Source organism: Oncorhynchus nerka, linkage group LG22 (genome assembly GCF_034236695.1).
Source record: "Oncorhynchus nerka isolate Pitt River linkage group LG22, Oner_Uvic_2.0, whole genome shotgun sequence".
In the NCBI taxonomy this organism is placed as follows: Eukaryota; Metazoa; Chordata; class Actinopteri; order Salmoniformes; family Salmonidae; genus Oncorhynchus; species Oncorhynchus nerka.
This window is the reverse complement of record NC_088417.1, coordinates 10,240,531-10,265,307: the sequence shown is the minus strand read 5'-3', so window position 1 is coordinate 10,265,307 and position 24,777 is coordinate 10,240,531. Positions and strand designations below refer to the sequence as shown.

Here is a 24,777-nt window from a genome sequence, read left to right as displayed (position 1 = left end):
GTTGTTTTTCCCACATCTTTTGCTCTCTGCGCCTGACTCCACACCTCTTCACTCATTTACTCGTAACAGAAATTACATGAGTTTAGGTGTGGGGTAACAGCGTTATATAGGGAAATGACATGAGTTTAGGTGTGGGTATTCATTATAACATGAGTTTAGGTGTCAGCATCAGCATTATAAAGGGAAATAAAGGGAAATTACATGAGTTTAGGTGTGGGGTAACAGAAATGACAGTTTTCAACAGCATTATCTCCAGGAAATGACATGAGTTTAGGTGTGGGGTAACAGCATTATAAAGGGAAATGACATGAGTTTAGGTGTGGGGTAACAGCATTATATGGGGAAATGACATGAGTTTAGGTAACAGTGACACAGGTCCATGTGTCAGCATTGGGAACATAAAGGGAAATGACGTGTGGAATGAGTTTAGGTGTGGGGTGGAGGCAAGGACAACATCTGGGCATAATAAGATCCACATTCTGACACGGCCTTAATGTCCATTTAAGTGTCTTAGACATTGAAACATAAATGTGTGTTTGGAACAGTTTTTCTTCATCTTGAGAATATCCCTCAAATGTGTCAGTAAAATCTTTAATCGTGTGGAATGAAGGGATGGATTTGTGAGGATAACCAGTGTTAACATATGTTCCTCGTATTGCATTATCTGCAGAAATATCCATCAGGGCATAACTTAAAGGGCAATTCTGACACTTTTCAACCTCGTATTCATTATCTCAGCACCAACGAAGGTATGTGTCAGCATCTGGGTTTTAGTGGTGGAATGGAGGCATTATCTCCAGCACCAACGAAGGTATGTGTCAGCATCTGGGCATAACTTAAAGGGCAATTCTGACACTTTTCAACCTCGTATTCATTATCTCCAGCACCAACGAAGGTATGTGTCAGCATCTGGGCATAACTTAAAGGGCAATTCTGACACTTTTCAACCTCGTATTCATTATCTCCAGCACCAACGAAGGTATGTGTCAGCATCTGGGCATAACTTAAAGGGCAATTCTGACACTTTTCAACCTCGTATTCATTATCTGCAGCACCAACGAAGGTATGTGTCAGCATCTGGGCATAACTTAAAGGGCAATTCTGACACTTTTCAACCTCATATTCATTATCTGCAGCACCAAACCAGTGTTTACATTCAGTATCTGGAAACGGCACGTTTATATGTCCTGCGTTTAAACAGAGCAGAAGGAAAGTTCTACATGCTTCTCTGTGACATCACAGGGATTGTATTAGAAGTTCTACATGCTTCTCTGTGACATCACAGGGATTGTATTAGAAGTTCTACATGCTTCTCTGTGACATCACAGGGATTGTATTAGAAGTTCTACATGCTTCTCTGTGACATCACAGGGATTGTATTAGAAGTTCTACATGCTTCTCTGTGACATCACAGGGATTGTATTAGAAGTGACATCAAATTGTGATAGAAGTTTCAAAACCAGGGATTGTATTGCTTCTCATATAAAGAATGCTTCTCTGTGACATCACAGGGATTGTATTAGAAGTAAAAGTGATTTTCAAAACCTGCATATAAAGAACTTGGTATTAAAGCTGGAGAAAATGTAAATGTAAATGTGGTGCTCTTTAATTATTGGGCCAAGGTGCACTCTCCCTCGAAGAGTTCATGTCCACCCAGTGACGGGAATGAAGGAAACATCAGTTATCATCAAGTGGGACTTCAGCAAACACCTCTGCCCACAGAGCCAGAGCTGGCTGTTAATTGATTACCCCTTCCTGTGTGTGTGTGTGTGTGTGTGTGTGTGTGTCTATACCTGCAGAGGTCCACGTGTGTGTGGGGGCATTGGACAAGGGTTGGCTTGGTCGTGGAGGGGCGTTAAGTGTGGCCGTCTGCTCCCCTCCAGTTGGGCGTGGTTGACCACACACAGCTGTGGAGGCGAGGCCAGGTTGAATGAACAGTATCTGGCTGCCACTCCTCACTCCTCCCCTGACTCCCATTCCATTGTGTCAAGAAGCCTCCCTCCCTTTCCCTCCCTCATATATATATATATATATATATATATGTAACGGCTTTCTTGTGGAGAAGGAGAGTCGGACCAAAATGCAGCGTCATGATGATTCATGATATTTTAATGAAGGAAAAAACTATACATGAAGAAACTACAAAATAATGAAATGTGAAAACCGAAACAGCCCTATCTGGTGCAAACACAAAGACAGGAACAATCACCCACAAAACACTCAAAGAATATGGCTGCCTAAATATGGTTCCCAATCAGAGACAACGATAAACACCTGCCTCTGATTGAGAACCACTCCTGACAGCCATAGACTTTGCTAGATACCCCCACTAAGCCACACACCCAATACCTAACAAAACCCCAAGACAAAACACACCACAATAAACCCATGTCACACCCCGGCCTGACCAAATAAATAAAGACAAACACAATATGCTTCGACCAGGGCGTGACTATATATATATATATATATATATATATATATATATATATATATACTGTATGTACATTAGATTTCTGTATTTCATTTTCAATACATTTACTACAATTTCTAAAAACAAGTTTTTTTTTAACTTTATGCTTATCGGGTGTTCTGTGTAGATGGGTGAGAGAAAACAAATATTTAATCAATTTTGAATTCAGGCTGTAACACAAAATGAGGAATAATTAAAGAGGTATGAACACTTTCTGAAGGCCCTGTAGGCTAATCATGAATTATACTTGCAAGCCACTACCAGTAGCGTAGCATATATATGCGCCCTTGTCCCTGCAGAGAATAACTATTTTTGGAACTAATTTATGGCACAAGACAACATGTTGTTTAGCAAACAGCCATGGTAAATATTGAGGATAGGGAATATGAATCCCGGATGCGAAGAAAAGCCTATGGTTGAGTGCTCCCCATGAATAACCTCGAGAGTCTGCCTGAAATCAGCGTCTATGATAAATCCAACCAGATCTGAAGGTGAAGTGAATTATATGATATATCAACGTGGGATGACTGCTAACCACAGCAGCATATTTACATTTACATTTAAGTCATTTAGCAGACGCTCTTATCCAGAGCGACTTACAAATTGGTGCATTCACCTTATGACATCCAGTGGAAGGTGCATATCTTAGATGTCATTTATCAAGCTCTCTTCTCTTGGGTGGTAACATGCAGCAATAAATTGTGGCAAATGCTAAATGCTAAATGCTACCACAGACTGTGTGATGAAAAGTATAAGCTGTAGGCTGGGATCAGAGGTTTTAAAGACAGCTGGACAGCACCGGGTCATTGGTCGTAGCCGCAGCGAGATGGCCCTGTGTGTGTGTGTGTGTGTGTGTGTGTGTGTGTGTGTGTGTGTGTGTGTGTGTGTGTGTCTATACCTGCAGAGGTCCACGTGTGTGTGGGGGCATTGGACAAGGGTTGGCTTGGTCGTGGAGGGGCGTTAAGCGTGGCCGTCTGCTCCCCTACAGTTGGGCGTGGTTGACCACACACAGCTGTGGAGGCGAGGCCAGGTTGAATGAACAGTATCTGGCTGCCACTCCTCACTCCTCCCCTGACTCCCATTCCATTTTGTCAAGAAGACTCCCTCCCTCTCTATCTCTCCCTCCTTTATCTCTTTCCCCCTCTCTCTCTCCTTCCCTCGCTCTCACTCTCTCCCCCCAGAGAGACCAGCTCTCCGCCCAGAGAGACCAGCCCAGAGAGACCAGATCTCCACCCAGAGAGACCAGATCTCCGCCCAGAGACCAGATCTCCGCCCAGAGAGACCAGATCTCCGCCCAGAGAGACCAGAACGCCGCCCAGAGAGACCAGAACGCCGCCCAGAGAGACCAGAACTCCGCCCAGAGAGACCAGAACTCCGCCCAGAGAGACCAGAACTCCGCCCAGGGATACCAGAACTCCGCCCAGAGAGACCAGAACTCCGCCCAGGGAGACCAGCTCTCTGCCCAGAGAGACCAGAACTACGCCCAGAGAGACCAGAACTACGCCCAGAGAGACCAGACCTCCGCCCAGAGAGACCAGACCTCCGCCCAGAGAGACCAGACCTCCGTCCAGAGAGACCAGATCTCCGTCCACAGAGACCAGATCTCCCCCCAGAGATACCAGAACTCCGCCCAGAGAAACCAGAACTCCGCCCAGAGACACCCGAACTCCGCCCAGAGAGACCCGAACTCCGCCCAGAGAGACCAGAACTCCGCCCAGAGAGACCAGAACTCCGCCCAGAGAGACCAGATCTCCGCCCAGAGAGACCAGATCTCCGCCCAGAGAGACCAGATCTCCGCCCAGAGAGACCAGAACTCCGCCCAGAGAGACCAGAACTCCGCCCAGAGAGACCAGAACTCCGCCCAGAGAGACCAGAACTCCGCCCAGAGAGACCAGAACTATGCCCAGAGAGACCAGAACTAACAAATGCTAAATGCTAACTGCTACCACAAACTATGCGATGAAAAGTATACACTGTAGGCTGGGATCAGAGGTTTTAAAGACAGCTGGATAGCTGACAGCACCGGGTCGTTGGTCGTGGCCGCAGCGAGATAGGCCTTGGGTGGAGGCGATGGAGATGTCCGCGGCAAATAGAGATATTACCTCTTTTCCTGACAAAGGGATGCCATCGTCTGGGCGTTACAGCGATGAGCCGAGCCCATTTGAAGCCAGTTGGAAATGGGCCTACTTGCCTAATGGCAATTCTCTCACTTTAAATGCTAGTCGTGGATCAATCACCTAGATGGCATGGGAGTGGGTGTAGTTCGATTGCTGGACCAAAGGACGTATCCTCTCCCTCAGGGGAGGTTTCAGCGTCTGACGTGACTTAAACAACATCGAAAGCAGGGTCTTGTCATTTGAAAACTGTTGCTGGAAAAACAGTAAGTGAGAGAACATGGGTATGTTGACATATTTATTCCTTTTGGTTGAGAGAAAGAAAGGTGATAATTGTAAGAATGAGTCCATAGGCCGAACAGCAAGCGAGAGGGATGAGCATAATTGTGCCGTTCTTATAGGCTGTAAGGTAAATAGGTGAATGACATGTCACACATGGCTTAAAGGAAAGAGGATAAAGAAGCTGCTGATGATGTAGAATAGGAAACAGAAGTGAATTATGTGCTGCTAACTGGATGAAGTTAAACAACCATTCAGACCAGCCTTCCTGGTTGAACTTTCGTAAACTCCATTTGTGATCGCCTCTCCTATCAGTGGTTTGGCCTCAAATAGCATCCCTCATGGCTGTGATTTGTCTGTATCAGTCTGGGCTGTGGATGGGAAGGGAATTTCAGAGCTGTCTTCTTCAAAGGCATCTTCCAGACAGACATCAAGGCTCTTGGGACCTGGATGCTGGATTCCATCTTGACTATATGTAGCCGATGTGAAATGGCTAGCTAGTTAGCGGTGGTGCTAGCTAATAGCGTTTCAATAGGTGACGTCACACGATCTGAGACCTTGAAGTAGTGGTTCCCATTGCTGTTGCAAGGGCCGTGGCTTTTGTGGAGCGATGGGTAACGATGCTTCGTGGGTGTCAGTTGTTGATGTGTGCAGAAGGTCCCTGGTTCGAGCCCGGGTAGGGGCGAGGGGACGGTCTAAAGTTATACGGTTACACTCTAAGGTCTGGCAAGGGGTGGTGGTGGGTTTGGACTGTGCCAAGGTCTTTCTTGAAGTGCAGACAATCAACAGCTGTACATTCAAAATAAGTGTGTAGGTTTACAGTATCCCTGAGTGTTTTTTTGACGCAACTCTGTCGCCGTGGTTACTGCTTACTGTTGATGGAAGAAGTCTTTTAAAACTGTTGAGCTGGCATATACTGCATTTCCAATGGAGATATTCTCTTAAAAAGCTAAATGTTTTGATGACTCTTCTCTAAATACTTTGTTTGGTTATAGCCATATTAGAAGTCAACAGAAGTGTATAAATAGTAGACAAGTTTCACACTCAAACCAAAGCCACATCAACACTGACCTCAACTGGTTTGGAAAAGGTGATATGACATTTTTGTGATGAATATTCACATCTACAAGTGATAACTGACTTTTTTTCAAATAAAAAAATATATGCCTCTGTGCCTGTTGCATATTCTCTCATTTCAAGGCCAGATAAGAACCCTTTAAAAACAGGAGAAAGGTAGGAGAGAGAGCTCACTCCTTAATAGAGAGGAAGGGAAGTTGGTGTGCGTTAATTTGAATCTGGAGTAGCGCTATATGAGGGGAGAGTCCACGAGGAGCGACTGTGAGGAGTCAGATTTCAGTGTTTTGGTCCTGGAGGACTGAGGGAGTCTTTGTTTCAGTTGGAACTGCGGGCAGTCCAAGGAAACCGAGAGTGAGTCAGGGGAGATCGAGACATTTTAAAGAGTGAGTGAGTGAGTGACTAACTGAGTGAAGGATAGAGCGGGCTCCAACTCTTACCACTATCACATTGGAACAAGAAGACTTTTGTGTGGACTTACCAAGACTGAAAATGACTTCCCGGTAAATTCACGCATATTTTACGCGTATTGAAAGTGTTTTGACAAACCACATTTTTTTTACTCAGCTAAATTCTTAACTTTTCCCCCCTTTATCATCAGCATCTCCCTGTGGTCCGTTGGAATACACCTCACACTGTGGTACTGTCAACTGTCGACTCCATATCGCCTTCTGGACGGTATGTCACGCTCATCATATTTTGTTCTGTTCTCTCTCATTTGGCTCAAGTGGTTTGCTATTGTGCAACTGTGAGAAAGTATAGCTTAGTAAATATGCATCCATTCATTCATGCATGTTTTGCCTAATAGCTTGATGAAGTCACATAGTCAGTGCATGTTTAGTGATACGATTTTGTGTTCGTGCATATCGTATTCTAAAATTCCTTGGTGCAACAATGCCTTTGCATAAAGTTACACTTTTTTGGGGACATTGGATCCTGTGCAATTATTATAGCGTTATGAAACTGAGCGATGGGTCCATAAACGCTTTCTTTGTGGGTCTAGTTTTTGGATTTAAGAATGGTTTTTAACATGATTACTTTTTAAGTCATACAGACTGATGCATGAAACTGCTGAGTTGGATGAACCTTGTGGGTGTAAATACGCAGCGCATGTCTGACACCATCAGCAACCATGCGTAAAACCAAGCAATTTCATTATTATTTGCGTAACGTGTAATTCTGGTAAAGCTTTATATCATATCTTGATCGTGCGACACTTAACAAAAATGCGCAAACAGAGCATGTCCATAGTGTGGAACAAATTGGAGAGCTTAAACTGATGCGCTTGCTGTGCGCTCTGTGTCTACCGAGACATTTCAATGACCTGTCGCCGACGGCTCCGTGATTAATGGTTCTGCTACAGAGCAAAAGTAATGCATGATGTGAGCGAACCAGGCTAATGCATTGGCCTCTGAAAGCAATTGACACAGACTAGTGTTGCAGTGTAATCATGGACGCAGAAGGGTCATCATCAGATGGCTAAGTGTTTTTGTGACTGAGCGCATAGGCTACCTGTTGCATCAGTAGCTAACCAATTGAGTTAAATCATTAGAGGGAGCGCTCTATCACTATACATTTACGCATATAACCATCCAGTGTGTGTGTGTGTGCGCGCGCGCGCGTGCCAGCATGCATGCATCTGTCTAATGACAGGTCCCTGACTTGGCTTAAACTTCAACTCAAGGTCAATGCATGGGTTGATATGAGGCTTTTTCATTTTATTTTAATGTTATATATAGGGCTCGTCATGCTAAAGGACCACGTGCAGACTGACAGATAATTACTGTCGCTCTTCATCGGTAGAAACGCACGCAGACTGCCGTTTTGACCAGCTCTGGAGATCATATTCGCTGAGTGGACAAAACATTATGAACATCTGCTCTTTCCATGACAGAGACTGACCAGGTGAATCCAGGTGAAAGCTATGATCCCTTATTGATGTCACTTGTAGATGAAGAGGTGGAGACAGGTTAAAGAATCGTTTTTCAGAGGAGACATGGATTGTATACACTACCATTCACTTATACATTTTCTTGTTTTTGAAAGAAAATTATTTTTTTTTACCATTAAAATAACATCAAATTGATCAGAATTATAGAAATCAGAATATCTACATAGGGGTACAGAGGCCCATTATCACCACGTTGTGTTAGCTAATCCAAGTTTCTCATTTTAAAAGGCTAATTGGATCATTAGAAAACCCTTTTGCAATTATGTTAGTACAGCTGAAAACTATTGGTCTGATTAAAGAAGCAATTAAACTGTCGTTCTTTAGACTAGTTGAGTATCTGTAGAAACAGCATTTGTGGGTTCAATTGTAGGCTCAAAATGGCCAGAAACAAAATACTTTCCTCTGAAACTCGTCAGTCTATTCTTGTTCTGAGAAATTACGGCTATTCCATGCGAGAAATTGCTAAGGAACTGAAGATCTCGTACAACGCTGTGTACTACTCCCTTCACAGAACAGTGCAAACTGGCTCTAACCAGAATAGAAAGAGGAGTGTGAGGCCCCAGTGCACAACTGAGAAAGAGGACAAGTACATCAGAGTGTCTAGTTTGAGAAACAGATGCCTCACAAGTCCTCAACTGGCAGCTTCATTAAATAGTACTCGCAAAACACCAGTCTCAACGTCAACAGTGAAGAGTCGACTCTGAGATGCTGGCCTTCTAGGCAGAGTTGGAAAGAAAAAGCCATATCTCAGACTGGCCAATGAAAAGAAAAGATTAAGATGGGCAAACGAACACAGACACTGGACAGAGGAATTCTGCCTAGAAGGCCAGCATCCCGGAGTCGCCTCTTCACCGTTGACGTTGAGACTGATATTTTGTGGGTACTATTTAATAAAGCACCTTTAGCTGTTTTCGCCTGACATTTGACAGTTTCCTCGACTGTATTTGTTATGGATCACGACGGAGGGGATGTCAGCTGTTCAGGTTTGTGGCCGTGCCATTACTCATAAGCTGCTCGAAGATTATTAACCTTTTTTTCAGATAAAAAATTGTCCGGTATGCGCTGCTTCTGCACAGACAAGACCGTAAAGGACAAATATTTCCAGGCACATGTACGCAGTAAATACTGGAACAAACAAAGCTGTTGCCTAGAAAAGGTCCCATCTATGTGTATTTGTTGAAATCGAGCTGGTATTCCCCATTTTGGAGTTCTGTGGTGTAGCCTACCCACCACCTATACTTTTCAACCATCCCTTGTTCCCTGAACTATGGCTGTGTTTACACAGGCAGCCCGAATCTGATCTTTTTTCCCTCCCTAATTGGTCTTTTGACCAATTGGATCAGCTCTGAAAAAGATCTGAAATGAAAGGATCTTGATGTGATTGGTCAAAAGAACAATTATTTGAAAAAAATATCAAAAGTGGGCTGCCTGTCTAAATGCAGCTGTTGTAGGCTCCATGTGTAGTGATAAGGACAAGCCCTAATGGTTTTCTTATCATCCGAGTCATAGACAAATACCTGGTTAAGTGTGTGTCATCGTAATGAGCCCTTACACATACCAGGAGTATGAGGTACTGGCATAGCTAGTTAATCAATCAATCAATGAAAATGTATTTATTAAAGCCCTCTTTACATCAGCCGATGTCACAAAGTGCTGTACAGACACCCAGCCTAAAACCCCAAAAAGAAAGCAATGCAGCTTAGAAGTTAGGTTGTTTTTCTTGTGGAGACATCGTAAAATGAGTTTATGGGAATTCACTCATGGTGATTTGTCTCTCTTAAGGCTTGTAAATGTGAATTTGATCAGCCAGCAGGCACAATGCGCCATTCCGGCCTTAGTGCCACCCCAACTCTAAATGTATGATTAAGCATTTCCTGGGCGGCAGGGAAGCCTGGTGGTTAGAGTGTAGAGGTGGCAGGGTAGCCTAGTGGTTAGAGTGTAGAGGTGGCAGGGTAGCCTAGTGGTTAGAGTGTAGAGGTGGCAGGTAGCCTAGTGGTTAGAGTGTAGAGGTGGCAGGTAGCCTAGTGGTTAGAGTGTAGAGGTGACAGGTAGCCTAGTGGTTAGAGTGTAGAGGTGGCAGGTAGCCTAGTGGTTCGAGTGTAGAGGTGGCAGGTAGCCTAGTGGTTAGAGTGTAGAGGTGGCAGGTAGCCTAGTGGTTAGAGTGTAGAGGTGGCAGGTAGCCTAGTGGTTAGAGTGTAGAGGTGGCAGGTAGCCTAGTGGTTAGAGTGTAGAGGTGGCAGGTAGCCTAGTGGTTAGAGTGTAGAGGTGACAGGTAGCCTAGTGGTTAGAGTGTAGAGGTGGCAGGTAGCCTAGTGGTTAGAGTGTAGAGGTGACAGGTAGCCTAGTGGTTAGAGTGTAGAGGTGGCAGGTAGCCTAGTGGTTAGAGTGTAGAGGTGGCAGGTAGCCTAGTGGTTAGAGTGTAGAGGTGGCAGGTAGCCTAGTGGTTAGAGTGTAGAGGTGACAGGTAGCCTAGTGGTTAGAGTGTAGAGGTGACAGGTAGCCTAGTGGTTAGAGTGTAGAGGTGGCAGGTAGCCTAGTGGTTAGAGTGTAGAGGTGGCAGGTAGCCTAGTGGTTAGAGCGTTGGACTAGTAACCGGAAGGTTTCAAGTTCAAACCCCCGAGCTGACAAGGTACCAATCTGTCATTCTGCCCCTGAACAGGCAGTTAACCCACTGTTCCTAGGCCGTCATTGAAAATAAGAATTTGTTCTTAACTGACTTGACTAGTTAAATAAAGGTAAAATAAAAAATAAAATAAAAATTCAGATTAAGGTTGAAGACTGATGCCTCTTAAACCTAAATGTGTTGATGTACTAATGATCTGTTTATCTACAGTTAAATCCTTCAATAGTCTTAATTTAGAGCCTTAAAAAAAGGCACCATTTGAAGGGATTATGTCAAACGTCTTTATACAATGGGGCTTAACACTTTAGATGCTTAGGTCCTACAGTGCGTGTGAAGGCGGCCTACTCATGTTAATGGGAAGGTGGGTGGAATTTGGCAATCTGCTTAGTGTTTTGGCGCCTTCCATCTGGTTCACACATGCAAAAGACTCTCTTAAAGATGTTTATGGGACTATTTTAATGAACACGGAGACAAAGGACATTGTTCAAAAGAGGAGTACAATAATTCATCTCCAAACAGTGCTGACATAACTATTTTCCTGTAACCTAGTCTGTACTGTATGTAGGAGCCTATATATCTCTTCTAAGAGAGAACCGTTGGAGGAAACCTAGTCTGTACTGTATGTAGTAGCCTATATATCTCTTCTAAGAGAGAACCGTTGGAGGCAGGAAAAGTAATCCCATGTGTTTCACTAGTGACTGTGATGATGACGACTATGAGATGGCGCAGCTGGTTTTCAGTCGCGTCTCCTGGGGACTAACAGCACCTTACTATACCATAGATTTACTTCCGGCGCCCACAGAGAGGGCCGCCTCACTTCTAGATTTGTTCATTATTCTGTACTAACATGCTTATTCCGTGTGAGGACCACCAACTGATTCTCCTCAGGAGTGGAGCTGAGGGCTGTTGCTGTTTATGTTAATAGGAACTATATGCTTTCAAAGAGATGCTGTCCTGAAATGAATGTAAACGTCTGCACAGTGTCTCATGATGCTGCACATATATTCTACACAGATAAGATCACTCAGAAGCATGCCGTGTGTGTGTGTGTGTGTGTGTGTGTGTGTGTGTGTGTGTGTGTGTGTGTGTGTGTGTGTGTGTGTGTGTGTGTGTGTGTGTGTGTGTGTGTGTGTGTGTGTGTGTGAGCGTGTGTGTGTCTGAGCGTGTGTGTGTGTGTGTGTGAGCGAGCGCACCTGTTTACTCTTAACTCTGGACCGGTCTTTGAACCAGAGAGAGGGGGCGTGGATGGTTCGTTTGTCCACCCATGGCTGCTCCCATGTCGGGACAACAGGCAGAGAGAGAGAGAGAGGCCTCCTACCAGGCTGCTAAGTTTAGCTGTAATGAAGGATGAGTTGCAGCTCTGTCCTGGCTGTGGGGAAGTAGTAGACCCACAAATCAGACAGCATCACCCCTCACAGTGGCATGGCCAATACTGAATGTCAACAGACTCAACACCTCAGTTTGCATTCTATGATGATGTGACCGGTGACACTATACTTCTTGACGGTTGAATATCTTCTCTCGACTGCTGACATGCAAAACATTTTGGGACTCTTATCAACAGTGGACCAATGAAACAAATACCAAAATATTGTTTTTTGAGTGGACTTTCCCTTTAAGTGGTCCAAAAATGAGCTGAGTTCATACAGATGAGCTTTCTTTTTGGGGTGAACTATTCCCTTTTAAGTAAAGCAAGCCATCGTCCATTGCTGATGAGACTGTGGTGATTTGCATCACACCCATATTCCTGTCAAGAGTTTGAGTGAAAAGCAGAGAACCGATGTTTGTACCTGATGTCCTGTACTTAGATATGGAATTAAAATGATTCAGCTCTTCCTTTCAGTAAAAGAGACATACAAGTGGGGCCCAGGCCACACACGGTAAACATTTATTCATGTTATGAGTAAATCTTTGCTCCCTCTTGTCTCTTCCTGATTGAATAACAGACTTTGGATGCCACTGCTGTATTTGACCTAAAATGCGAAACAATTTCTTCATTCTAAACTCTCCAAAACTCTGGACAATATTAAGCAGAGGAAGATGAAGATGGATATTCATCAAACTCGGCAGCTCATATTAGTCTCCTCTCCTCTCCTCTCCCCTCCTCTCCTCTCCTCTCCTCTCCTCTCCTCTCCTCTCCTCTCCTCTCCTCTCCTCTTCTCTCCTCTTCTCTTCTCTTCTCTTCTCTCCTCTTCCTCTTCTCTTCTCTCCACTCCTCTTCTCTCCTCTCCTCTCCTCTTCTCTTCTCTTCTCTCCACTTCTCTTCTCTTCTCTTCTCTTCTCTCCACTTCTCTTCTCTTCTCTTCTCTTCTTCTCTTCTCTTCTCTTCTCTTCTCCTCTCCTCTCCTCTCCCCAAACGGACAGTGTGTGTGAACATGTGTGGGAGAATTGGCCAAATCATTGCACATTACATTGCAAAATGTCAGAATTGCCACAGGAATCACCCCCCCCACATACAAATATCACAAAAAACCCTGTGAAATCCTGGAGGGACTGCAATTTAATGTAGTGACTGGTGTTGATATCAAATTCCTGCTCTCTTTACATTCATCTCTCATTAATTATCCTATCGTTGCATTAACCGGTCTGTTGAAATCACAGCTTTGTTCATTCAGTGCCTAGTGCCACCCCCCCCCCCCCCCCCCAAATTCTCAATTTAAAAATTCCCACTCCCTCTCCCCCTTTTATATTTATCAGGCCTGCGTTTATTTCTCTAACCTTCACCAGGAAGGAACCTTGGGTTTGAGCCTTCCAGAGAGCTGAATGTTGCCTTAAAACGATTAAAGAAAATGTTCCCACATTAGGTCACATTCCCAAGGTTTTAGTAGTGCCTCAAATCCATTAATTAATAGGTGAAACCTGTATGAAATGTTTATGTTTTTCAGACAGAGGCCTGATGTGAGATTTATCTCGATCTGGAGAGTCACTGTCAGACTGGGAAGATGTGGGTGAAAACAAGCAGGTGTCTGTTTCTATGAGACCAGAGATAATCTTGGTGATATAACGTTTATACCGTATACTGGGTTATTTCGAAATTCCAAAGGGATCATTTTCCACACTGTAATAATTTTTTCAACAAAAATAGATATTTTTGGGGTTGGGATCACCGCCTCCTTGCTATAAGAAATATAGTATGTGTTATAAATGATATCCAGCTCAGGGCTCCAGCTATGTTAACTTGCTAGCTCAGTGGCTCGATGTCAATCGCAAGCTTCTTGAGCCTTGTTCACACAGTAGGCCTTAATGTTCCAATCAGTTTTGTTTTTCTAATACGTTTTGGACAACTGACTGTCCAAACAGCAAGTGACCAAATGGAACTTGTGTGTGTTCAGACAGCAGTCATTTGATGACAAGGCTACACTAGTTATCATAGTAAGGAGGGGTGTGTGTGTGCAGTGGTCTAGACTGATTGGTGGTGGTGCTTGTGCTTCCTATCACTCAGTTCTGTAGCAAGCTAAGCTGACAATAATGCCTGTCATGGACATTTCCCAGTTGTTTTGAATGTTCAAAATCATAGTGGTAAGAACACTTTTAAAGCCTCAACGGATAAGATGATCCAACTTTAAAAACGAGTACTTTTCTGTACATACAATTAATCATAACTTGATTACAAATTACGTCATAAAGGAAAACGTCCCTGGCGGGCGGAACAGATATGACAGCTTGTTACACAAAGGAAAAGGGGCTGGGTTGAGTGAAAGAGCGGGAAGACTGAGGAACAAAAGGAAAAAGCTGTGCTTTCGTAAATACAGTATCTTGTGCATTCTAAATTACCACCCATTTGGAAAAGGAAAATGCAATAAAAATTTACTCTGAGCTGCGCTTCAGTAGGTAGTAACATCGTTGTGTGGTAGACGGGATACTCTGTCTGTTCCTTTCTAACCTGCGTTTGCAGCTGCGGATGCTAACTCAACGGCTAGGAGGTATCACTTCTGTAGTGAATAAGAGTTCACAGTTCATACCATTCGCAACCAAAGCGCACACTGATGTTGGCTTCGTTCTGTAGTTATTATCTGAACCATTCTGACATAGGAAAAAGAACAGATTTGAATCTGAAATGCAAATAAATAGGATTTGAGTCACTTCAGACTGCCATTGTGAACACGGCTTGGTTACAGCAGGGACATTCAATCCCCTCCTGGATCAAGATTCCTGTTGCCTAAATTGTTTTATGCGTCGTTGTCACCTTGTGTGCTCTTCCAGAAGTTATATGACGGTATGAACATCTGGATACCGCTCAAACCTTACCAGAGAGAGAGAGAGCGAGAAAGAGAGTCTTCTCATCTGAGCCCTGAGAAGCCGGAGTCCCGTCTGGCTGTTGATAGAAGTCGGTACTGCTGTGTGTCGCTGTGTTTGTTCTCTCTCTCTTACCAGATGTGATGAGACTAGAGAGAGGGCTTCCCCTAATGACAGAGCAGCCGTCTGCAGCCGACAGATTTATCCAGTTGCTTTGGGACTCCAGTGTTTTTTTCTTTTCTGTCTGATAAAAAATGTCAGCTTGTCTTTTTGAAGTGGGTGGTGCATCCTTCAAACGCTGCTTGCTGTTTTAGAAGCTTTCATCAACTTTAAACGTTTCTTTTGGTTGAAGATAATGTATCAGCACTCTGCGTAAGCACAGGCAGTCGACGTGTAAGGTCATTTGAGGTCACTCGGTTAGGGGGATTCCCTGTGATCACTGTTGTTCTAGCCTTGACCTCTCAGCATGGTTAATGAACATCCTTGAGAGAGAGAGAGACCCTGATTTCTCAATACACATTATTGGAGTACCAAAAAAATGAGATGCAGATTTTTATATATTTGTAATGATTACAATAATACAGAATGAACACTTTTGTTTTTAACTTAATATAATACATAAATACATTTCAATTTAGTCTCAAATAAATAATGAAACATGTTCAATTTGGTTTAGTTTTAGGTCGTAGTTATTATAGGACTATTTCTCTCAACCATTTTGTATTTCATATGCCTTTGACTATTGGATGTTCTGATAGGTACTTTAGTATTGCCAGCCTCATCTCGGAAGTTGATAGGCTTGAAGTCATAAACAGCTCAATGCTTTAAGCATTGTGAAGAGCTGCTGGCAAACGCAGGAAAGTGCTCTTTGATTGAATGATTACGAGCCTGCTGCTGCCTACCACCACTCAGACTGCTCTATCAAATATCAAATTATAGACTTAATTATAATATAATAAACACACAGAAATACGATCCTTAGGTCATTAATCCGGAAAATATCATTGCGAAAACTAAACGTTTCAGTGAGATACGGAACCGTTCCATATTTTATCTAACGGGTGGCATCCATCAGTCTAGATATTGCTGTTACATTGCACAACCTTCAATGTTATGTCATAATTATGTACAATTCTGGCAAATTAATTACGGTCTTTGTTAGGAAGAAATGGTCTTCACACAGTTCGGCAACGAGCCAGGCTGCCCAAACTGCTGCATATACCCTGACTCTGTTGCACAGAACGCAAGAGAAGGGACACAATTTCCCTAGTTAACATTGCCTGCTAACAATTTATTTTAACTAAATATGCAGGTTTAATTTTTTAAACTTGTGTATTGATTTTAAGAAAGGCATTGATGTTTATGGTTAGTTACACATTGGTGTTTATGGTTAGTTACACATTGGTGTTTATGGTTAGTTACACATTGGTGTTTATGGTTAGTTACACATTGGTGTTTATGGTTAGTTACACATTGGTGTTTATGGTTAGTTACACATTGGTGTTTATGGTTAGTTACACATTGGTGTTTATGGTTAGTTACACATTGGTGTTTATGGTTAGTTACACATTGGTGTTTATGGTTAGTTACACATTGGTGTTTATGGTTAGTTACACATTGGTGTTTATGGTTAGGTACACATTGGTGTTTATGGTTAGTTACACATTGGTGTTTATGGTTAGGTATACATTGGTGTTTATGGTTAGTTACACATTGGTGTTTATGGTTAGTTACACATTGGTGTTTATGGTTAGGTACACATTGGTGTTTATGGTTAGTTACACATTGGTGTTTATGGTTAGTTACACATTGGTGTTTATGGTTAGTTACACATTGGTGTTTATGGTTAGTTACACATTGGTGTTTATGGTTAGTTACACATTGGTGTTTATGGTTAGGTATACATTGGTGTTTATGGTTAGTTACACATTGGTGTTTATGGTTAGTTACACATTGGTGTTTATGGTTAGTTACACATTGGTGTTTATGGTTAGGTACACATTGGTGTTTATGGTTAGGTACACATTGGTGTTTATGGTTAGTTACACATTGATGTTTATGGTTAGGTACACATTGGTGTTTATGGTTAGTTACACATTGATGTTTATGGTTAGTTACACATTGGTGTTTATGGTTAGTTACACATTGGTGTTTATGGTTAGTTACACATTGGTGTTTATGGTTAGTTACACATTGGTGTTTATGGTTAGTTACACATTGGTGTTTATGGTTAGTTACACATTGGTGTTTATGGTTAGTTACACATTGGTGTTTATGGTTAGGTATACATTGGTGTTTATGGTTAGTTACACATTGGTGTTTATGGTTAGTTACACATTGGTGTTTATGGTTAGTTACACATTGGTGTTTATGGTTAGGTACACATTGGTGTTTATGGTTAGTTACACATTGGTGTTTATGGTTAGGTACACATTGGTGTTTATGGTTAGGTACACATTGGTGTTTATGGTTAGTTACACATTGATGTTTATGGTTAGGTACACATTGGTGTTTATGGTTAGTTACACATTGGTGTTTATGGTTAGTTACACATTGGTGTTTATGGTTAGTTACACATTGGTGTTTATGGTTAGTTACACATTGGTGTTTATGGTTAGGTACACATTGGTGTTTATGGTTAGGTACACATTGGTGTTTATGGTTAGGTATACATTGGTGTTTATGGTTAGGTACACATTGATGTTTATGGTTAGTTACACATTGATGTTTATGGTTAGTTACACATTGGTGTTTATGGTTAGTTACACATTGGTGTTTATGGTTAGTTACACATTGGTGTTTATGGTTAGGTATACATTGGTGTTTATGGTTAGTTACACATTGGTGTTTATGGTTAGTTACACATTGGTGTTTATGGTTAGTTACACATTGGTGTTTATGGTTAGTTACACATTGGTGTTTATGGTTAGTTACACATTGGTGTTTATGGTTAGTTACACATTGGTGTTTATGGTTAGTTACACATTGGTGTTTATGGTTAGGTACACATTGGTGTTTATGGTTAGGTACACATTGGTGTTTATGGTTAGGTACACATTGGTGTTTATGGTTAGTTACACATTGGTGTTTATGGTTAGTTACACATTGGTGTTTATGGTTAGTTACACATTGGTGTTTATGGTTAGGTACACATTGGTGTTTATGGTTAGGTACACATTGGTGTTTATGGTTAGTTACACATGGGTGTTTATGGTTAGTTACACATTGGTGTTTATGGTTAGGTACACATTGGTGTTTATGGTTAGGTATACATTGGTGTTTATGGTTAGTTACACATTGGTGTTTATGGTTAGTTACACATTGGTGTTTATGGTTAGTTACACATTGGTGTTTATGGTTAGGTACACATTGGTGTTTATGGTTAGGTATACATTGGTGCAACGACAGTGCTTTTTCGCGATTGACCTTGTTAAATCCTCACCCATTTGGCGAAGTCAGCTGTGATTCGATAAATTAACAGGCACCGCATTGATTACATGCAACGCAGGACAAGCTAGTTAACCTAGTAATATCATCAACCATGTGTAGTTAACTAGTGATTACGTGAAGATTGATTGTTTTTTTATAAGATAAGTTTAATGCTAGCTAGCAATTTACCTTGGCTCTTTTCTACACTCGCATAACAGGTGATCTGCCTGCCACACAGTCTCCTTGTGGAGTGCATTGTAATCAGCCATAATCGGCATCCAAAAATGCACATTAGCGATTGTTATGAAAAGTTGAACTAGGCCCTAATTAATCGGCCATCGGTCGACCTCTAGAAGAGAGAGGTGAAGGCAGAGAGAGAGAGGGGGTAAGAGAAGAGAGATGAAGACAGAGAGAGAGAGAGGGGGTAAGAGAAGAGAGATGAAGACAGAGAGAGAGAGAGAGGGGGTAAGAGAAGAGAGATGAAGACAGAGAGAGAGAGGAGGGGGTTAGAGGAAGAGAGAGATGAAGACAGAGAAAGAGAGGAGGTTAGAGGAAGAGAGATGAAGACAGAGAGAGAAAGAGAGGGGGTAAGAGGAAGAGAGAGAGAGAGAGAGAGAGAAAGAGAGGGGGTAAGAGGAAGAGAGATGAAGACAGAGAGAGAAAGAGAGGGGTAAGGGGAAGAGAGAGAGAGAGTAGAGAGGGGGTAAGAGGAAGAGAGAGAGAAAGAGAGGGGTAAGAGGAAGAGAGAGATGAAGACCGAGAGAGAGGAAGAGAGAGATGAAGACCGAGAGAGAGGAAGAGAGTGATGAAGACAGAGAGAGAGAAAGAGAGGGGGTAAGAGGAAGAGAGATATGAAGACAGAGAGAGAAAGAGGGGGTAAGAGGAAGAGAGAGAAAGAGAGGGGGTAAGAGGAAGAGAGAGAGAGAGAGAAAGAGAGGGGGTAAGAGGAAGAGAGAGATGAAGACAGAGAGAGAAAGAGAGGGGGTAAGAGGAAGAGAGAGAGAGAGAAAGAGAGGGGGTAAGAGGAAGAGAGATGAAGACAGAGAGAGAAAGAGAGGAGGTAAGAGGAAGAGAGAGATGAAGACAGAGAGAGAAAGAGGGGGTAAGAGGAAGAGAGAGAAAGAGAGAAAGAGAGGGGGTAAGAGGAAGAGAGAGAGAGAGAGAAAGAGAGGGGGTAAGAGGAAGAGAGAGATGAAGACAGAGAAAGAGAGGGGGTAAGAGGAAGAGAGAGAGAGAGAGAGAAAGAGAGGGGGTAAGAGGAAGAGAGATGAAGACAGAGAGAGAAAGAGAGGGGTAAGAGGAAGAGGGAGAGAGAGAGAAAGAGAGGGGGTAAGAGGAAGAGAGAGAGAGGGGGTAAGAGGAAGAGAGAGATGAAGACCGAGAGCGAGGAAGAGAAAGATGAAGACAGAGAGAGAGAGAGAAAGAGAGGGAGTAAGAGGAAGAGGGATATGAAGACTGAGAGAGAGAGACTATTCTGATGAGTTTCCAGGAAGACCAGACTAGGGTTAAGGGTTAGGGGTTAGGGTTAGTGTTGGGGTTGTACTGGGCTGTACGTGATGTACTGGGCTGTACGCACTACCCTCTGTAGCGCCTTGCAGTCGAATGCCAAGTAGTTGCCATACCAAGCGGTGATGCAACCGGTCAAGATGCTCTCAATGGTACAGCTGTATAACTTAACACTGCCCCTCCCTGAACAGTAATTATTATGATTGGGTTGTATGTATTACATGTCCTGAGAGAGGTGGAGCTGTCTGTTATGCTCTGTAATGATGGGCTGCCCACAGTCATTCTATTGTAATGGGTCTGACATATTGTTATGGGGATATTATTATGTCCCATGGGACTCTTCCAAAAACACATCATTGATAAATATTGACCCACATGACTTTGACTGTGTTGATCTCGTTTAAATGCAGATGTAATTGTCACGATTATTGTATCATTCAATGCTCAATATGACTTTTTATTTATGTTTTCTCCCATTTAAAAAAAGAAAACGTTGTCTCACCTCTACAACTCCCCCAACGGGCTCGAGAGGCAAAGGTCGAGTCATGTGTCCCCCGAAACATGACCTGCCAAACTGAACTTCTTCTAGCACCTGCCCACTTATGCCCGGAAGCCGTACCAATGTGTCAGACCGTTCAACTGATGACCGAGGTCAGCCTGCATGAGCCAAGTAAAACCTCCCCGGTCAAACCCTCCCCTAACACGGACGACGTTGGGACAATTGTGCGCCACCCTATGGGACTCCCGATCACGGCCCGTTTGTGATACAGCCTGGGATCGAACCCAGGTCTGTAGTGACACCTCCAGCACTGCGATGCAGTGCCTTTTACTGCTGTGCCACTCGGGCGGCAGTTACGCTACTTTTAAATATGTACCTGCATCTCCCTCACTCAGCTTTGTGTCTTGAGTTATCCATCTGTTATCTTGACTCAACAATGTTTTCTCCCACATCTTCTTCTAAACCAATCAGCCGTTTTACTTTGAATGGAAACAAAGCGTGTGTTTTTCGGAGTAAGATGTTGTGATGGAGGTTACACGCTTCACTGCCCACTGTCCATCTCCCCTCCTTAGTCAAGATGCTAATGACACGTAAGTGTGAGGCTACAGATGAGAATCTGAAGCCAAAGTCCACAAACAAATACTAGAGTGTTTTCTGTGCTTGGTGGTAAAGTTGTTTGGATATAAAGTGTGTTGTGTTCCTATAGATACTGGCATACTGTAACAGCTGAGTCAAACCTGGCATCCCTGCGAAGTCCAGGGGTTTCTGTACGCTGTGGATTTAATGGGAAACACAATGCCAGGAGGAGCATACCTGGCAACACGTGATATAAAAATGCTCTGAAAAACCCTGAGAATGAAATATAAACTTCACTTCAATTCCCTCTCCACTCACCGTTCTTGAGATATCATTGGCTGTGAAATCGCTCCATTGTGGGTGTGTTTAAGTATAACTTTGCCGTCAAGGTAGGAGTTAGTTTTGGGCACAGAGCGAGTGTGTTGACACAGTATAATGTATGGAGAGTATTATGTTGAACTCTTGGCTAAGGGAAGGGAGGGTGCTTTTCAGCCAATGGGTGTGAATGAGCACAATACCTATGGGTTGTGAATGAACACAATACCTATGGGTTTTGAATGAACACAATACCTATGGGTTTTGGAATGAACACAATACCTATGGGTTTTGGAATGAACACAATACCTATGGGTTTTGGAATGAACACAATACCTATGGGTTTTGGAATGAACACAATACCTATGGGTTTTGAATGAACACAATACCTATGGGTTTTGAATGAACACAATACCTATGGGTTGTGAATGAACACAATACCTATGGGTTTTGGAATAAACACAATAGCTATGGGTTTTGGAATAAACACAATACCTATGGGTTTTGGAATAAACACAATACCTATGGGTTTTGAATGAACACAATACCTATGGGTTGTGAATGAACACAATACCTATGGGTTTTGGAATGAACACAATACCTATGGGTTGTGAATGAACACAATACCTATGGGTTGCGAATGAACACAATACCTATGGGTTTTGAATGAACACAATACCTATGGGTTTTGAATGAACACAATACCTATGGGTTTTGAATGAACACAATACCTATGTGTTGTGAATGAACACAATACCTATGGGTTGTGAATGAACACAATACCTATGGGTTTTGGAATGAACACAATACCTATGGGTTTTGGAATGAACACAATACCTATGGGTTTTGGAATGAACACAATACCTATGGGTTTTGGAATGAACACAATACCTATGGGGTTTGAATGAACACAATACCTATGGGTTGTGAATGAACACAATACCTATGGGTTGTGAATGAACACAATACCTATGGGTTGTGAATGAACACAATACCTATGGGTTTTGAATTAACACAATACCTATGGGTTGTGAATGTTTTATTTAACCAGGTAAGTCAGTTAAGAACAAATTCTTATTTGACCCGGACGATGCTGGGCGTATTGTGCGCCGCCCTATGGGACTCCCAATCACAGCCGGTTGTGATACAGCCTGGAATCAAACCAGGGATTGTAGTGATGCCTCTAGCACTGAGATGCAGTGCCTTAGACCGCTGCGTCACTCGGGAGCAAGTGGAAGTGGTGTACAGGGCCAGCGTTTTACCCTAGCGGTGTCCAGGGCCAGCGTTTACCCTAGCGGTGTCCGGGGCTAGCGTTTTACCCTAGCGCTGTCCGGGGCCAGCGTTTTACCCTAGCGGTGTCCGGGGCCAGCGCTTTACCCTAGCGGTGTCCGGGGCCAGCGTTTTACCCTAGCGGTGTCCGGGGCCAGCGTTTTACCTAATGTTAATGGTTTGACAAGAGACTTCTGGGTTAGAGAAGCCACTTGTCAGCAACTGCGGACGGGCATGGATGCCAGTCCTCCCCTACTGCTTTGTGGGTTACCATAAACATACCCATAATCCAGTGTCACATGTCTCGGAGGATCTTGTGGTCATGGTGATGGGGAGGGATAAGAGACGGGAGTTTGGCACAAGGGGAGGAATGCAATGAAGGGAGTGCCATGGCAACGAACAGACCCTAGCACCCATTTAGCTAAATGTGGGGAGAAATCCTTTTAAATTTTTTATTTTACCTTTATTTAAACAGGCAAGTCAGTTAAGAACAAATTCTTATTTTGAATGACGGCCTAGGAACAGTGGGTTAACTGCCTGTTCAGGGGCAGAACGACAGATTTGTATCTTGTCAGCTCGGGGATTCGAACTTGCAACCTTTCGATTACTAGTCCAACGCTCTAACCACTAGGCTACCCTGCCGCCCCTTATTGTTTGTGATGAGGGACATGTCTTGGGGACATGTCTTCCTTCTACAAAGTGGGACCCCGTATTGCTGACAGGACGTTGGTAGACGTCCGCATGCCACTGTTAAATGGCCAGTCAATGAGACTGAAAAGAAAGAAGACGAGCCAGTCAGTTGAAATGTGTGTAAGATGACCTTACAGGTATAAATAGGTCTGTTTATTAAACAGCATTTTTATTTCACAATGAACTGTGGTTGTGATCCTCGCTTTAGTTTATAGTCACAGACCTCACACAAACAACACACTTTGTTCCGAATGGATCTGCTTGTTTTTAATGTTACTTAGTGTTTAATTGTTCCCATGCCAACTAGATATTCTCAGTAAACTTCATGTGAAGTTATTCAACATCCTCAGGCAGTGTATCAAACCTTCTTATTCCTCGTCTCTCTCTCTCTTCCAGGGTCATGTTTTCAATGGCTGGCCGACTGCTTTTCATTTCCCCCAACACTCCCCTCTTCTCTCTGTTAGTTTTGACTTGTGTCAAGCAAATTTCCATTGAATTTTCCATCGGGTGATGCAATCTCTCTACTCCACTACTTGGTGTGTAACAGGGGCGTGCGAAGGGAGCGGTTGATTATTGTAGTCGTAGCTTTTTCCGGTCGGTCTTGTAACGTTTTTAGCGAGGGGAGAGGGGTGTCCTCCGCCATGACCTGATTTGAAAACAAGAGTTTGTGACCTTTCAACTCTGAGTTGTTGGATGTTCACCTTCCCCGTCAAGGTGATCCCTAAACGTGAAAAGAGAGAGGGGGGGTGACATAAGTAGAAACAGACGGTCAAAGGAGAGAGAAAGACCGGAGGCAAAGAAGCAAATTTACAAGATAACCTGAAAGTAAAAATCCCAATTACTCCTATTTGGCACGTACAAAGCACTCCATATTGGCCTGGTAACAGTATACAACATTTTCTTCTTGCAAATAAACAAGAAATGTCTTAGAAGTTCCTAAGAAGTCTCTTCAGTAGCAGATTAACCGTCATTTGAAGACAGCTGACCATAAAGCTGGCATGGCGCTCCTCAGGTCCTCTCATCTTTCACAACATTTTGTGGATCTATATTTCAGCCATTTACACCCTAGTGAAAGTGAGTCGGAGTTCAGATGTTTAGTGCTGTTTGGCATCAAAGAGCCGAGAAAGTAACAGCTCTCTCCTGTGTTATACAGGCGCTGGCAGCCAAAGAGGACAAATTCTCAATCGGGACAGTCTAAGAACAGGTGACGAGGGCTTGAGTTGTAGCGTTACCTGGACTGTGTTGTACAGGCCCAGGTGACGAGGGCTTGAGTTGTAGCGTTACCTGGACTGTGTTGTACAGGCCCAGGTGACGAGGGCTTGAGTTGTAGCGTTACCTGGACTGTGTTGTACAGGCCCAGGTGACGAGGGCTTGAGTTGTAGCGTTACCTGGACTGTGTTGTACAGGCCCAGGTGACGAGGGCTTGAGTTGTAGCGTTACCTGGACTGTGTTGTACAGGCCCAGGTGACGAGGGCTTGAGTTGTAGCGTTACCTGGACTGTGTTGTACAGGCCCAGGTGACGAGGGCTTGAGTTGTAGCGTTACCTGGACTGTGTTGTACAGGCCCAGGTGACGAGGGCTTGAGTTGTAGCGTTACCTGGACTGTGTTGTACAGGCCCAGGTGACGAGGGCTTGAGTTGTAGCGTTACCTGGACTGTGTTGTACAGGCCCAGGTGACGAGGGCTTGAGTTGTAGCGTTACCTGGACTGTGTTATACAGGCCCAGGTGACGAGGGCTTGAGTTG

The 24,777-nt window shown here is 43.4% G+C and overlaps 2 protein-coding genes across 2 annotated transcripts in view; both read left to right on the top strand.

Annotated features, from left to right (window-relative positions):
- The first annotated feature begins 350 nt into the window (after positions 1 to 350).
- On the top strand, positions 351 to 4,657 carry LOC135563870 (protein IWS1 homolog). Its single transcript, XM_065007715.1, has 4 exons — positions 351 to 430; positions 739 to 749; positions 885 to 895; positions 3,655 to 4,657. Exons 1-4 carry the CDS (start codon positions 351 to 353, stop codon positions 4,393 to 4,395), a joined length of 843 nt encoding a protein of 280 aa, XP_064863787.1. The 3' UTR covers positions 4,396 to 4,657.
- Positions 4,658 to 6,136: 1,479 nt separating this feature from the next.
- The window catches only part of LOC115104477 (collagen alpha-1(XVIII) chain-like), a 114,892-nt gene continuing 96,251 nt past the window's right edge, over positions 6,137 to 24,777 (top strand). The window contains exons 1-2 of the mRNA XM_065006902.1: positions 6,137 to 6,443; positions 6,542 to 6,618. Coding sequence (XP_064862974.1) covers positions 6,433 to 6,443; positions 6,542 to 6,618 — 88 coding nt within the window. The 5' untranslated portion in view covers positions 6,137 to 6,432. The remainder of the gene's footprint in view (positions 6,444 to 6,541; positions 6,619 to 24,777) is intronic.

Coding starts and splice junctions, on each gene's coding strand:
- LOC135563870 (XM_065007715.1), top strand. CDS start 351: ATGAGTTTAGGTAACAGTGACACAGGTCCATGTGTCAGCATTGGGAAC.